Raw genomic sequence first — 12,961 nt, 5'->3', positions numbered from 1 at the left:
AGTACTGATGCCTGGAGGAGCAGAGGGCTCTGCCTTTCTATCAGCTCCATAAATTATAAACAAACACCTTGTACAAAGATCGGTTTGTAGCCTGTTGCTGGCTGGCCAGATGAGGCCACGGGAGCGATGAGCAGTTGCAGTACTTTTACAAATACATTAGATATGGATTTGGAAAACCCAAAGGGGTTTAAATCAGCAGGAAAATTTCCTTTTCACTATCTCTGAGCCCTCAGAGTTCAGAATAGGACCTCCTGCACAGAGCTCCAATGACACTATATAAGCATTCCCAACGGCACCAATCACTACATCCTCTCTGGATGTGTGTGTGCCCCACACACTGCTCAGCCCCTGGGTTTCTTAAGGTCCGTTCCGTCAGGGCACCCTGGTGACTAATGCTATTCTCCCATAAGAGTTCACTCTTAAAAACCACAGTGAATCTAATGAGCTATTTTTTTTCCCATGAGAGTGGTTTCAAAATTATCTATGTTATATGAGGCCTTATTCACAAATTTCTAAACGCTTTACAGATAGTAATTCATTAATCCTGTATCTCAACTAAGAGAAACAGGTGGTAACACTCTTTAGCCTAATTCTAGAAAAGAGTTAAATTCAATTCAGATAAGTCAGATGACCTCTTAACAACACAGTGGCTGCTGAACACGTGAGTAAAACTGAGGGCCAGTGGCTCCCAGGCATGAGCTGTGCCAAAGCCAAACACTTCCCTCCTCTGGGAAGTATGCAAGGTTCAGAAACAAATCCTACAGATTCCCAACTGAACTCTGCTGACAGCTGAATCTACCAGATTCAGAACTGTAACTAGACTTTATTCAGACCAACCAGGAAAAGCAGTTAGAGTTAATTACAGGAGCCTCAGGTGAAAATGACTGTCATTCTAGAGGGTAATACCATGGCAAGGAACACTGGCCACCATCAGACATATACACCCTAAACTCCTAGAATGCCAAGTATTTCCCAAGGCCAAAACTCTGAGAAAAATAGGGCACTTTTAAAAAGCAGAATTCTAACACTGCACAGGACTTAAATGAGGAAGAAAGGTGAGCCAAACTAAATGAGTCAATCTGGTTGCACATGATGCTTTTTGATCAGCTCAGGTTTTACAACAGCCATGATCAAAGGAAGTAAGAAGGAACACAGAAGGTGAATGACAGGAAGTTGTAGTCAGAACAAGTGGAGGCTTGTACAAAGAATGTTAAGGACAACCAAAAAGACCGTCTCAGCTCTGCTAGCAGCATATCCAATGCCTGTATTCTTCTGAATATTTGGTTTTTCTATCAAAGAAAATTGTCTCCAACTGGGGAGAAACAACGTGCTTCAGAAGGATCAGAAGCCAATTACAGAAGAGGCAACAGGTTAAAAGAGAACTATCTTTTTTACATGAACATCACTTTACAGAGATGGAAAATACACCTCTCAGAGTACTGAAAACAGGGGCAGGGGTGACTTTAGAATTATAGCCATACTCTCAAAGAATCACGGTATAATTTCCAAGAAAAAGACATGATAAAAAGAGCTAACATTTACTGACCATTTACTACAGAAAGTGCCAGATGCCGTTCAGAGTGCCTGACATGTATCAATGTTAACTAATTTAATTCTCCTAACAATCCTATGAGGTTGGCACTATTATAACCCTCATTTTATAGACAAGGAAACTAAGGTGTAGAGAGATTAAGTAACCAAGGTCACACTGCTAGAAGGTGGCTAAGCAAAACTTGAACCTGGACATTGTAGCTGAAGAGTTCATTTGCTTAACCATCACAGGACAGTACACAAAGAAAACGTTATCAAAGAACTACCTCTCCCTATGCTTGTGAAAAAAAGGGAAGAAAAAAGCATCAGGCTCAGACCTTTAAAGTATAAAAAGTACCAAGTAATTCCAATACTATTTAAGCTGTTCCAGACAAAAAGAAAAACTTTCAAATTATATTTGTAACACAAGCATAACACTGATACCAAAACTCATAGATTTTATGAAAAAGAATAGGATAGATCCATCTCACAAATTTCAAGGAAAAAACTCTTAAGTAAATTATTAGCAAGCTACATGGAAAGAATTTAATGTTAAAGCATATACCATGAACCAGGTGGGGTTTATTCAAGGGATGTAAGGTTGGGTTCAATATTACAGAATCTATCAACATAATGATTTTGGGGCTTCCCTGGTGGTGGTGGTGGTTAAGAACCCACCTGCCAAAAAAAAAAAAAAAAAGAACCCGCCTGCCAATGCAGGGGACACGGGTTTAAGCCCTGGTCTGGGAAGATCCCACATGTCATGGAGCAACTAAGCCCATGCACTGCAACTACTGAGCCTGCGCTCTAGAGCCCGCGAGCCACAACTACTGGAGCCTGCATGCCTAGAGCCCGTGCTCCGCAACAAGAGAAGCCTCCGCGATGAGAAGCCCACGCACCACAACGAAGAGTAGACCCTGCTCATCACAACTAGAGAAAGCCCGCGCAGCAATGAAGACCCAACGCAGCCAAAAATAGATAAATTAAAAACAATAATAATCAAGGGATGTTTATTGGTACTATTGGGATTTAAAAATTAATTTAAGGTCAATTAAGTCTCCAGATACTTGTTTAAAAAAAACCATAATGATCTCATTATTAGGTCAAAGGAGAGAAAAAAACATGATCATCTTCAGAGATGCTGATAAGGCAGGACTAAATTTAACATCTATTCTTTTTTTTTGCGGGGGCGGTTGGGGGGGAGTCCTAACCACTGAACCACCAGGGAATTCCGAGTATATTCTTGATTAAAAACTCACAATAAAATAAGAATAATGACTTCCTTAAAACAATAAACTAGTTCTGGTTCAACCCAAAAGTCAGCAATATGCTTACTGGGAAAAAGCTAGAAGTTTTTCTACTGAAATGATATGAGGATGCCTGCTATTATTTAACATTGTTCTGATGGTAGCAGCCAATGCACTTAGACAAGAGGAAGAAATCACAGGTGTACAACTTGGAACAGAGGAGGTAAAATTAATACTATTTACAGATAACATACTTAGAAAACCCATGAGATTTAATTGAATAACAACTATAATTAGTAAACAAATTCAGTAAAATAGAAATTTTTTTTAAAGCTTGTAACAATAAACTTTAAAAATGTATAAAATTACACGAAGAAAACTTTAAAACATTCCTAAGACCACAAGAGAGACCTGGAGAAACTGAAAAATCATACCATGTTCTTACATAAGAATATACCATAACAATATTGAGTCTCCTTAAGTTACTTTATATGTTCAATACGATCGCATTAATTACACTAACAGAATTTTTTCAGGGGGGTGAAGGGAAGAAGCGAGGTAGTTTTAAAGTCCATACAGAAAACCAAAATGTTCAAGCAAGCAAGAAATTTTGGATTAAAAAAATAACAAGACGAGACTAGTCCTACCAGATTCTAAAACAGAGCCTCAAACTTAAACCAATATGGTACTGTTACATGAATAATCAAGACAGATCCCTGGGACAGAAGAGACAGAATAAATACATCCAGATACTCAACAGGAAATTAACAGGATGAAAGTGACATCCCAAATCAATGGGGACAAATAGATCATTTTATAAACTGGTTGCGACAAATGAGTAGCACGTGGGAGAAAAGTTGGATCATACTCTGCTTATTTAGCACTAGGTTAAACTTCTGATGAATCAAAGATTTAAAGGAAAAAACTAAAATATAAAAGTACTAACTGATCTTCTTGATGCTGCCACAAAATCTAGGAACCATAAAAGGAAAGTTGGATAATTCTGACTACTTAAAATAAGTTCTATGACAAAAATAACCTTCAGCAGAGTCAAAAGACAAATGACAACCAGGAAACTCCTATTATGAGTTAATTTTCTGATTTATAAAGAGCTCCTGTAGAACTGGTAAGGAAAAGATCAATAACACAATAAAAAAAATAGGTAAAGCACAGAGACAAGCCAAGAAAAGGCAACACATGTGGCTAAATGTATGCAGAGCCACACAACCTGGTTTATAATATGAGAAATACAAATTTAAAATACCTACATACTATTTTTTGGCTACACCACGCGGCTTGCAGGATCCTAGTTTCCTGACCAGGGACTGAACCCTCGCCCCCAACAGTGGAAGTGCAGAGCCCTAACCACTGGACCGCCAGGGAAGTCCCACCTACATAGTATTTTTTACCATCAGATTTGTAAATACCCCAAAATATGATAGCACATTCTACAAGCAAGAGTTTAGGGACACATGCACCCTCATGAACCACAAGCGAGTGTATAAATTGGTATCTTCTCTACAGAGGGTGATTTAGCAGTATCTACCGAAATCACGAATCTACATATTCTTCCTCCCTACAATTCCATTTCTAGGAATTTATCCTATGTTATACTTGCACATGTGCAAAATGACAAACTGTGGCATGGTTTGTATAGCAAAAGACTGGAAACAACTTAAAAGTTCCTCAGCAGAGGGGCTCCCCTGGTGTTCCAGGGGTCAAGATTCTACACTCCCAACGCAGGTGGCCTGGGTTCAATCCCTGGTTAGGGAACTAGATCCCGCATGCTGCAACTAAAGATTCTGCACGCCACAACGAACATCCCACGTGCCACAACTAAGACCTGGAGCAGACAAAAAAAAAAAAAAAAAAAATTCCTCAGCAGAACACTGGTTAAAAAATAACTGGTTAAAAAATGGACAGTGGGGGGACTTTCTTGGTGGCAAAGTGGTTAAGAATCTGCCTGCCTGGTCCAGGAAGGTCTCACATGCCGCGGAGCAACTAAGCCCGTGCGCCACAACTACTGAGCCTCCGCTCTAGAGCCCGCGAGTTACAACTACTGAGCCTGTGTGCCACAACTACTGAAGCCCGCAAGACTAGAGTCTGTGCTCTGCAACAAGAGAAGCCACTGCAATGAGAAGCCCGCGCACCACAACAAAGAGTAGTCCCCGCTTGCCACAACTAGAGAAAGCCCACGTGCAGCAACAAAGACCCAACACAGCCATAAATAAATAAGTGTGTGTGTGTGTGTGTGTGTGTGTGTGTGTGTGTGTGTGTGTATAAAAAGGACAGTGGGATACTAGGCAGCCATTAAAAAAGAATTGAGTAAATGCTTTATGTACTGATACGGAAAGATCACCAAGACATAAAGTAAAGAAAGCAAGGTACAGAAAGAAAAGTATGTATAACATGCTACCATTTAGGTTAAGTAGAGGTGGAAAAACAAACATTTGCATGTACTTGTATATACATACGATATCGTTGAAGAGGTATGCAAGACACTGCTCATTGTGGTTGCCTATGGGGTGGAGTGGTGGGTAGCTGGGAGCAGGGTTGGGAAACTTTTCACTGTATATCCTTTTATATTTTAAAAATCTTTGGTAAATGTATTTCAGATTATAATAAAAGAAACGAAGCAAATAAAATAACGAAACAAAGTACCTAGGGAAAATTATGGCAAACACCTGGGCCAGAAATCTATAAACAAGCAAACAGTATTTAATAAGGGAAAAGGTAGATTGCATTTGATTTCTAGTAAACAATAGATTATTGAACATGCGGCTTAAAAGCACTTAGAAAAAAATGATTGCTACTGAGGTTTCACTAAGATCAGGACATGAAAAAATTGACCTCATTTTCATGGTCTGATAAGGATACCAAGATTGGCATACTGGGAAATGCTATAGAAGGGGCTATCTTGATTACTTTAAGGTATCTGACCAACTCTTACAATACCCTATAGACAAGATAGAAAAATATGGGCTTCACATGCGAACAACCAAGCCTAGGTGCAAATTCGTGAACCAAAACTGACACAGAGCAAGCCCACAGGAACATACCACAATGCTTGGTGCAAAGTCCTGACTGATGCACTAGTTTTGCTAGCAATCCAAAGTTAAGACAGAGGGGGGACTTCCCTGGTGGCACAACTGGTTAAGAGTCTGCGCTCCCGGGACTCCCTGGTGGCGCAGTGGTTAAGAATCTGCCTGCCAATGCAGGGGACACGGGTTCGAGCCCTGGTCCAGGAAGATCCCACATGCCACGGAGCAGCTAAGCCCGTGTGCCACAATTACTGAGCCTGTGCTCTAGAGCCTGCGAACCACAACTACTGAGCCTGCGCACCTAGAGCCCATGCCTGGCAACAAGAGAAGCCACCACAATGAGAAGCCCACGCACCGCAACGAAGATTAACCCCTGTTCACCGCAACTCGAGAAAGCCCTCGCACAGCAACGAAGACCCAATGCAGCCAAAAATAAATAAATAAATGTATTTATTTTTTTAAAAAAAAACAGTCTGCACTCCCAATGCAGGGGGCCTGGGTTCAATCCCTGGTCAGGGAACTAGATCCCACATGCGTGCCACAACTAAGAATTCTCATGCCTCAACTAAGGAGCCCGCCTGCCATAACTAAGACCTGGCACAACCAAATAAGTAAATAAATAAATATTTTTTTAAAAACCAGAAAAACAAAGTAAGACAAGAGGGACTTCCCTGGTGGTCCAGTGATTAAGAACCCACCTTCCAATGCAGGGGACTCAGGTTTGATCCCTGGTCGGGGAACTAAGATCTTACATGCCTCGGGGCAACTAAGCACTCCCGCCACAACAAAAGAGCCCTCATGCTGCAACTAAGACCCTATGCAGCCAAAAAAAAAAAAAAAAAAAAGAATTAAAGTACTTAGTGTTAAAAAAAAAGAGAGAGAGAAAGTATGTTTATCAAATTAGAAGATGATGTAAGGTTGGGAAAAAAGGGCTGAATCAAAGTTCAAAAAAATGTTGAGGCAGGAACTAAGAAGAGCAATTGACACTATTAAGATAAAACTTAACAGAAACAAATACAAACCTTTGGTTTTTAAAACATTCGAACTGCACAAGTAGTACAGAACAGTAAAGTCTTGGTTTATTAATAGTTATCAAGTATTTTTTTAATAAATAAATACATTTATTTATTATTTATTTATGTTTGGCTTCATTGGGTCCTCGTTGCTGTGCACGGGCTTTCTCTAGTTGTGGTGAGCAGGAGCTACTTTTCATTCCGGTGAGCAGGCTTCTCATTGCGGTGGCTTCCCTTGTTGCAGCACACGGACCCAGTAGTTGTGGCTCGTAGGCTCAAGAGTGCAGGCTCAGTAGTTGTAGCGCATGGGCTTAGTTGCTTCACGGCATGTGGGATCTTCCTGGACCAGAGATCGAACCCGTGTCTCCTGCATTGGCAGGCAGATTCTTAACCACTGTGCAACCAGGGAAGTCCCATCAAGGAATTTTAAGTAACTGCAAACTCAATAGTGGCTTCAGAAAAAGCTGTTGAAATCTTAAGCTGAACTAACACTGTCCAAACCATCATTGTACTCTGTTTTGGACAGCTCTCATCTGGAGTGTTCTACGTTGTTCTGCCACCTCAAAGCTTAAAGGGGAAATGAGCAGAACTGTCAAGGATTTGAAAACCAGATCCTAAAAGGAATCTCAGGAATTCTGGCCCAAAAAGAATGATTTAAAGGGAAATGGCAGTTTATCTTCAAATAGCTTGAGAACTGTCACTTAGAAGAGACGTCATTAAACTTACTCTATGGAGATTCAGAGGTAGAACTAGGACCAATGGGAGGAAGTGACAGCAAGGGAAATGGTGGCTGGGTATAAGAAAAAACATTTGAACAGGAATTTAGCAGTGATGGACTAGGGCCAACTCATCAGACAGTGTGACCTATCTGAAGTGTTCAAGCAGAGGCTGAATCACTACTTCCCAAGGATGTGTGAGAGTCCGTCATCAGATAGAAAGTGAAATGAGATGTCTAAAATGCTGTGATTGGGCTTCCCTGGTGGCGCAGTGGTTGAGAATCCGCCTGCTAATGCAGGGGACATGGGTTCAGGCCCTGGTCCGGGAAGATCCCACATGCCGTGGAGCAACCAAGCCCGTGCACCACAACTGCTGAGCCTGCGCTCTGGAGCACACGAGCCACAACTACTGAAGCCCGTGTGCCAAGACTGCTGAAGCCTGAGCGCCTGGAGCCTGTGCTCTGTGGCAGGGGAGGCCACCGCAGTGAGAAGCCCTCGCACTATGGCGAGGAGTGGCCCCCACTCGCTTCAACTGGAGAGGGCCCGCACACAGCAACGGAAGACCCAACACAGCCAATAAATAAATTAATTAATTAATTTAAAAAAAAATGATGTGGTTTCAATCGAACAACTGGGACATGGGATTGAGGACTCGTAGAAGCTGGGAAAATGGACTGACAGACAGACATGTTTGTAAATCACACATTAATCAGGCCACTCCCTTTGTTCTATTCAGATCTAGATTAATAAATGAGTTTATCATCACTGTAGTCTTTCCTCAAGGGTCTGGCTCTCAGTTCCTACACTCCCTTCTCCTTCTCTTCCTCTCAGTTCCACCCAAACTTCTAGGCTTGCGACAATGAACTACTAGTCGGTAAACTCCTGGGGCAGATATCTTCATTTTGGTGTCCACCTTAGCATTGTTCTGATCACTGTACCAAAGCATTGTTCACTGCTCAGGGTGGGTGCTCAATACACGTTTGTTGAATTGCTTAACGAGAGTCAGAGAAGAACTGCAGAAATGGCACACGGCAGTCAGCTGCTCAACGAGGCGATGAAAAATCCAGTGCTATGTGGGTTTCTGAGCTCTGGCTCACCAGTAAGAGTCAGACCTTCCACCAGTATCCCTAGTTCTACCTTGGCTTACCATTACTGATTTCTGGGAGGTCAAACTTAGTGAAGTCCCACCACTGGAGCCGGTAGGTAGTATTGGCAATGTTACTGGCCACGGCAGACTGTCCATCACCAATCACTGCCCCTGGTTGGGGAGAAGACAAAGAGAGCACATTATAGTGTTTATCTATATGTTTCCATTGCAAACATGAGACAAAACTAGGATTAGTAGAAAAGGGAGAAAAGGAAGAATCACAACTAAGGCTGAAGAAAGCTGACAAGTCCTATCTGTCAAGTCTCTATCTCAGAGAAACCAGACATGTTTCTCAAGAACAATTCTACATGTAAATATAGTATAATACAATATAGTATAGTATAGTATAGTATAGTATAGTATAGTATAGTATAGTATAATATAAATCAGCCCCCCTTCCCATTATTACATAACATTTACTGAGTGCCAACAATGTGGCACGTACTGTATATATCCTATCTGGTAGGCTCACAATCTAAAGAGACAAATGGGTGTTCATAAAAATTCTGGGAAAGACACATGAAAAATGGTAGGACACCATTAACACAGAAAAGCATTCAGTCCCTGGATGTCTTTGTGGTAAGCAGCACCCTTTGGGAGAAAGCATCTCCTTTGTACATGACCTTCCTCCTAATAAAACATCTCAAAAGGAGGCTTCCCCCAGGGAAGAGGCAGCCAGCATTCAGCTGATAGGATAGAGAGAGACAGCAAAGAACAAATGAGGTAATATTTGTTAATCTCTTCTGGACCTCTGGCATGTAACACAATAGAAATTTATGAGCCTAGCTTTTCCCCCTCAGAATATTTTTATTAAGGCAGTATTTTATAACTCCTGCCCTGCCCCACCCCAGGAGAACTTCCTTGAATCCAGATTCACTTGTAACATCTCACAGTTTAACTTTCCCTGAGACATACACTTCTGTATGACATTTTTTTCCTTGGTAACCAATTAAATAAAAAAGGGATTTTTTTAAAACAGGGTGACACTTTAATTTGCAGTTGTATTTCATTTTACTTGAACATGTCATCTCTTCCTCCTCCTCCTTCCGAGGTGCATTTCATACACACCCACCCTTCTGATCAGACAGAGCCAAACCCTCTTGGGAGAATAGAACATTCTTATGTGCTACACAACCTAAATGGTACTCTCTGCTGCAAGTCAACTCTGACTTTGAGAAACTGAACTTGTTAGAGCTGACTAGCCTTGGAAAAATGGACAGTTCTATACCCAGATTCTTCAGTATCACCATTTTCCTCCTCTGCATTTCACTGCAAGAGGGTCTTGTCTTTTTTTTTTTTTCCCTCCTTTTAGAGCGCTGCATTTATTGCTCTGCTACTCCCGGTGTTTCCCTGTTCTTTCCTCAGATGGTCAAGAGGTTTTTCAGAGAGAAAATGTCCTCCATATAAGCTATGAAATATGAGAAAAGTAGTCTTCTCACTCTTCCTCAGTTGCTTCAGGCCATTGCATGAGAAGACTCTTTTTTAACATTAGTTTACTGATAGAGTCCTTGTCCCTGTTTCAATTTGTTAAGAAAGGTACAAACAATTCATTCCCAAGATGATGATACTTCTAGATTAAAATATCGTCAACATGGGCAGGACTGCCCCCATGGGGGTGAAAACTGTTCATGGTGGGGGAAAAAATCTTAGAGAGTACAATCCCCAGTCCCTGCCAAAGTACTGCAGTATATGAACAGATACACAGCATTATCTGTGATATTAAAATTTCATGGGAGGGGGGTGATTAGGGAAAAAGATGTCTAAAAAGGCTCCTTAGGAAGGTAATGATAAAATAAAGGTTGAGAAATACTGTTTTAGATAAACCAATACCATCCAAACAATACATTCTTTATAATCTTGCAGGTTCAAAGACATTGTTCAAAATGGTCATGATCTCTCTGAAGGCCTAAGAAAGACAGCATTTGAGGGTTCTGTCAATGACCCACTGACCTCAAATCCCTATTGAGGGGGCTTCCCTGGTGGCGCAGTCGTTAAGAATCCGCCTGCCATTGCAGGGAACACGGGTTCAAGCCCTGGCCTGGGAAGATCCCACATGTCGTGGAGCAACTAAGCCCGTGCACCACAACTGCTGAGCCTGTGCTCTAGAGCCCGTGAGCCACAACTACTGAGCCCACGTGCCACAACTACTGAAGCCCACACACCTAGAGCCCGTGTTCCACAACAAGAGAAGCCACCACAATGACAAGCCCACACACCGCAACAAAGAGTAGCTGCCGCTTGCCGCAACTAGAGAAAACCTGTGCACAGCAACGAAGACCCAACGCAGAAAAAAAAAAAAAAATCCCTATTGAGGGCCCTGTGGCATATCGCTTAAATGAGGTAAATATATGCCTTTGCTTAAACTTTACAGAAAATTCTGTAATAATGATATCTGACTTGGGAAATTTTGCTGAACCTCTGGGTCATGAGGAGGGTAAGCTACCTATAGGACTTTCTTTTTGTAAATAAATAAATAAATTTATTTATTTATCCATCTATCCATCTATCTATCTATTTATTGCTGTGTTGGGTCTTGGTTGCTGCGCGAGGGCTTTCTATAGTTGCAGCGAGCGGGGGCTACTCTTCGTTGCGGTGTGCGGGCTTCTCATTGTGGTGGCTTCTCTTGTTGCAGAGGATGGGCTCTAGGTACATGGACTTCAGTAGTTGCAGCACGCGGGCTCAGCAGTTGTGGCTCGCGGGCTGAAGAGCACAGGCTCAAGCAGTTGTGGCACACAGGCTTAGTTGCTCCACAGCATGTGGGATCTTCCTGGACCAGGGATCGAACCCATGTCCCCTGTATTGGCAAGTGGATTCTTAACCACTGCGCCACCAGGGAAGTTCCCCTATAGGGCTTCCTTAATAGGAACTTTCTTGAGTTTTCTAGGCCTCCTTGATAATGAAAATAACTTTTTAAATTCCAAGGTCCACTACTCAGGAAAGAATTATTCAGTTTTATTTGGACCCAGGCTCAATTCCATTGAGTTTATGAATTGTTCCTCTGGCTTGCTTATCTTTATCTAGATGGTTGATATCAGCCTCTGACCACCAGTCTCTCTCAAATGATTTTAGTTCCTTATAATTTCCTCCAACTTTTAACAGAAAAGCATATAACCCAAAATGGAAGAAGGCAAGTTGATTTTCTTAGTATATGATGAAAGAAATGCTAGTTCCTAAGACAGGATACGAAAAAAATTGAAAAAACAAACCCCATATCGTAGGAGCTTAAAATCTGGGGGAGAGGACGAGAGCTACAAACAGGAAAACAGTTAAGGAAAATACCAGATGCTTTAAGAGCGCTGTGGATATATCTGCAACTGGAACAGAAATGACTGAGGCTCCAACTCACAGCTCCAGAAGCACCCTGTATATCCATGCCTCAGGAAACGTCTTCTGGAAAACAGCTGTGCAATAAAATAATCATGTATGGTTGAACTGTGTGGAAGAGACTAGGGAGGTATTCTCTGCCAGTGGTGCCAGAGTGTTAAGGAGGAATGGGGCCTGGCAGCAGGGAGAGTTGATTTTCAGCGCCGCGTAAACATAGATTAGGGAGCTAAAGATGCCAGCAACAGATTATTGTCACCAGGTTCTCTTCTGTAAGAGCTGCAGGCCAACTGAGCCTGTCTCTCAAGAAACATCAGGAAGAAAAAGTAGCACCCTATTAAAAAAAAAGCCCAACCATTTAACAGGCCTCTGGCTACTAAGCTCAAGGTACAGGAAATGTGCCAGAATGAATTAATGGACTGACCCACAAAGTATTTACATAGGAGGCACTTAGCCTTGGAAACCAAATCCTGACAGAATGCTGAGGGATTTCTGAGGGATCAAGGTTTTCTCAGTAATAACAGAATGGAACAAGCTAGACTCAGGGTTTCTCAACCTCCACTATTGATATTTTGGGTCAGATAATTCTTTGTTTAGGGGGTAGGGTGGGTCTTGTGCACTGCAGGATGTTTAGCAGTACCCCTGGCCTCTTCCCACTAGATGCCAGTAGTCACCCAGTTGTGACCACCAAAAATGTATCCAGACATTGTCAAATGTTCCCTGGGGATCAAAATCATTCCTGGTTGGGAAACTCCAAGTTAGATAAATACAGCCTACATTTTACTCCAAGATAGGTGCTCTTAGGAAGCACTACTACTGGAATGCTTGCTGCTAAAGGCACCAAAACTGTTGGAGATACTGATTTTGGAGAGAAACCAATAAAAGGCACAGCATTATACAAATATTCCTTTAGCAAACTTCCAGTTTTCCATTTCTGCCATGGATT

General features: G+C 41.8%; 1 protein-coding gene across 9 annotated transcripts in view; it reads right to left on the bottom strand.

Moving 5' to 3' along the window:
- AMBRA1 (autophagy and beclin 1 regulator 1) overlaps positions 1-12,961 on the bottom strand; it is a 175,916-nt gene that overhangs the window by 36,125 nt on the left and 126,830 nt on the right. For all 9 annotated transcript variants that reach the window (XM_060159276.1, XM_060159275.1, XM_060159277.1 and 6 more), the window contains one exon: positions 8,695-8,805. In XM_060159276.1, coding sequence (XP_060015259.1) covers positions 8,695-8,805 — 111 coding nt within the window. The remainder of the gene's footprint in view (positions 1-8,694; positions 8,806-12,961) is intronic.

Source organism: Lagenorhynchus albirostris, chromosome 9 (assembly GCF_949774975.1).
Source record: "Lagenorhynchus albirostris chromosome 9, mLagAlb1.1, whole genome shotgun sequence".
Taxonomy (NCBI): Eukaryota; Metazoa; Chordata; class Mammalia; order Artiodactyla; family Delphinidae; genus Lagenorhynchus; species Lagenorhynchus albirostris.
The sequence above is the reverse complement of the archived record's forward strand: the minus strand, read 5'-3'. Positions and strand labels throughout refer to the sequence as shown.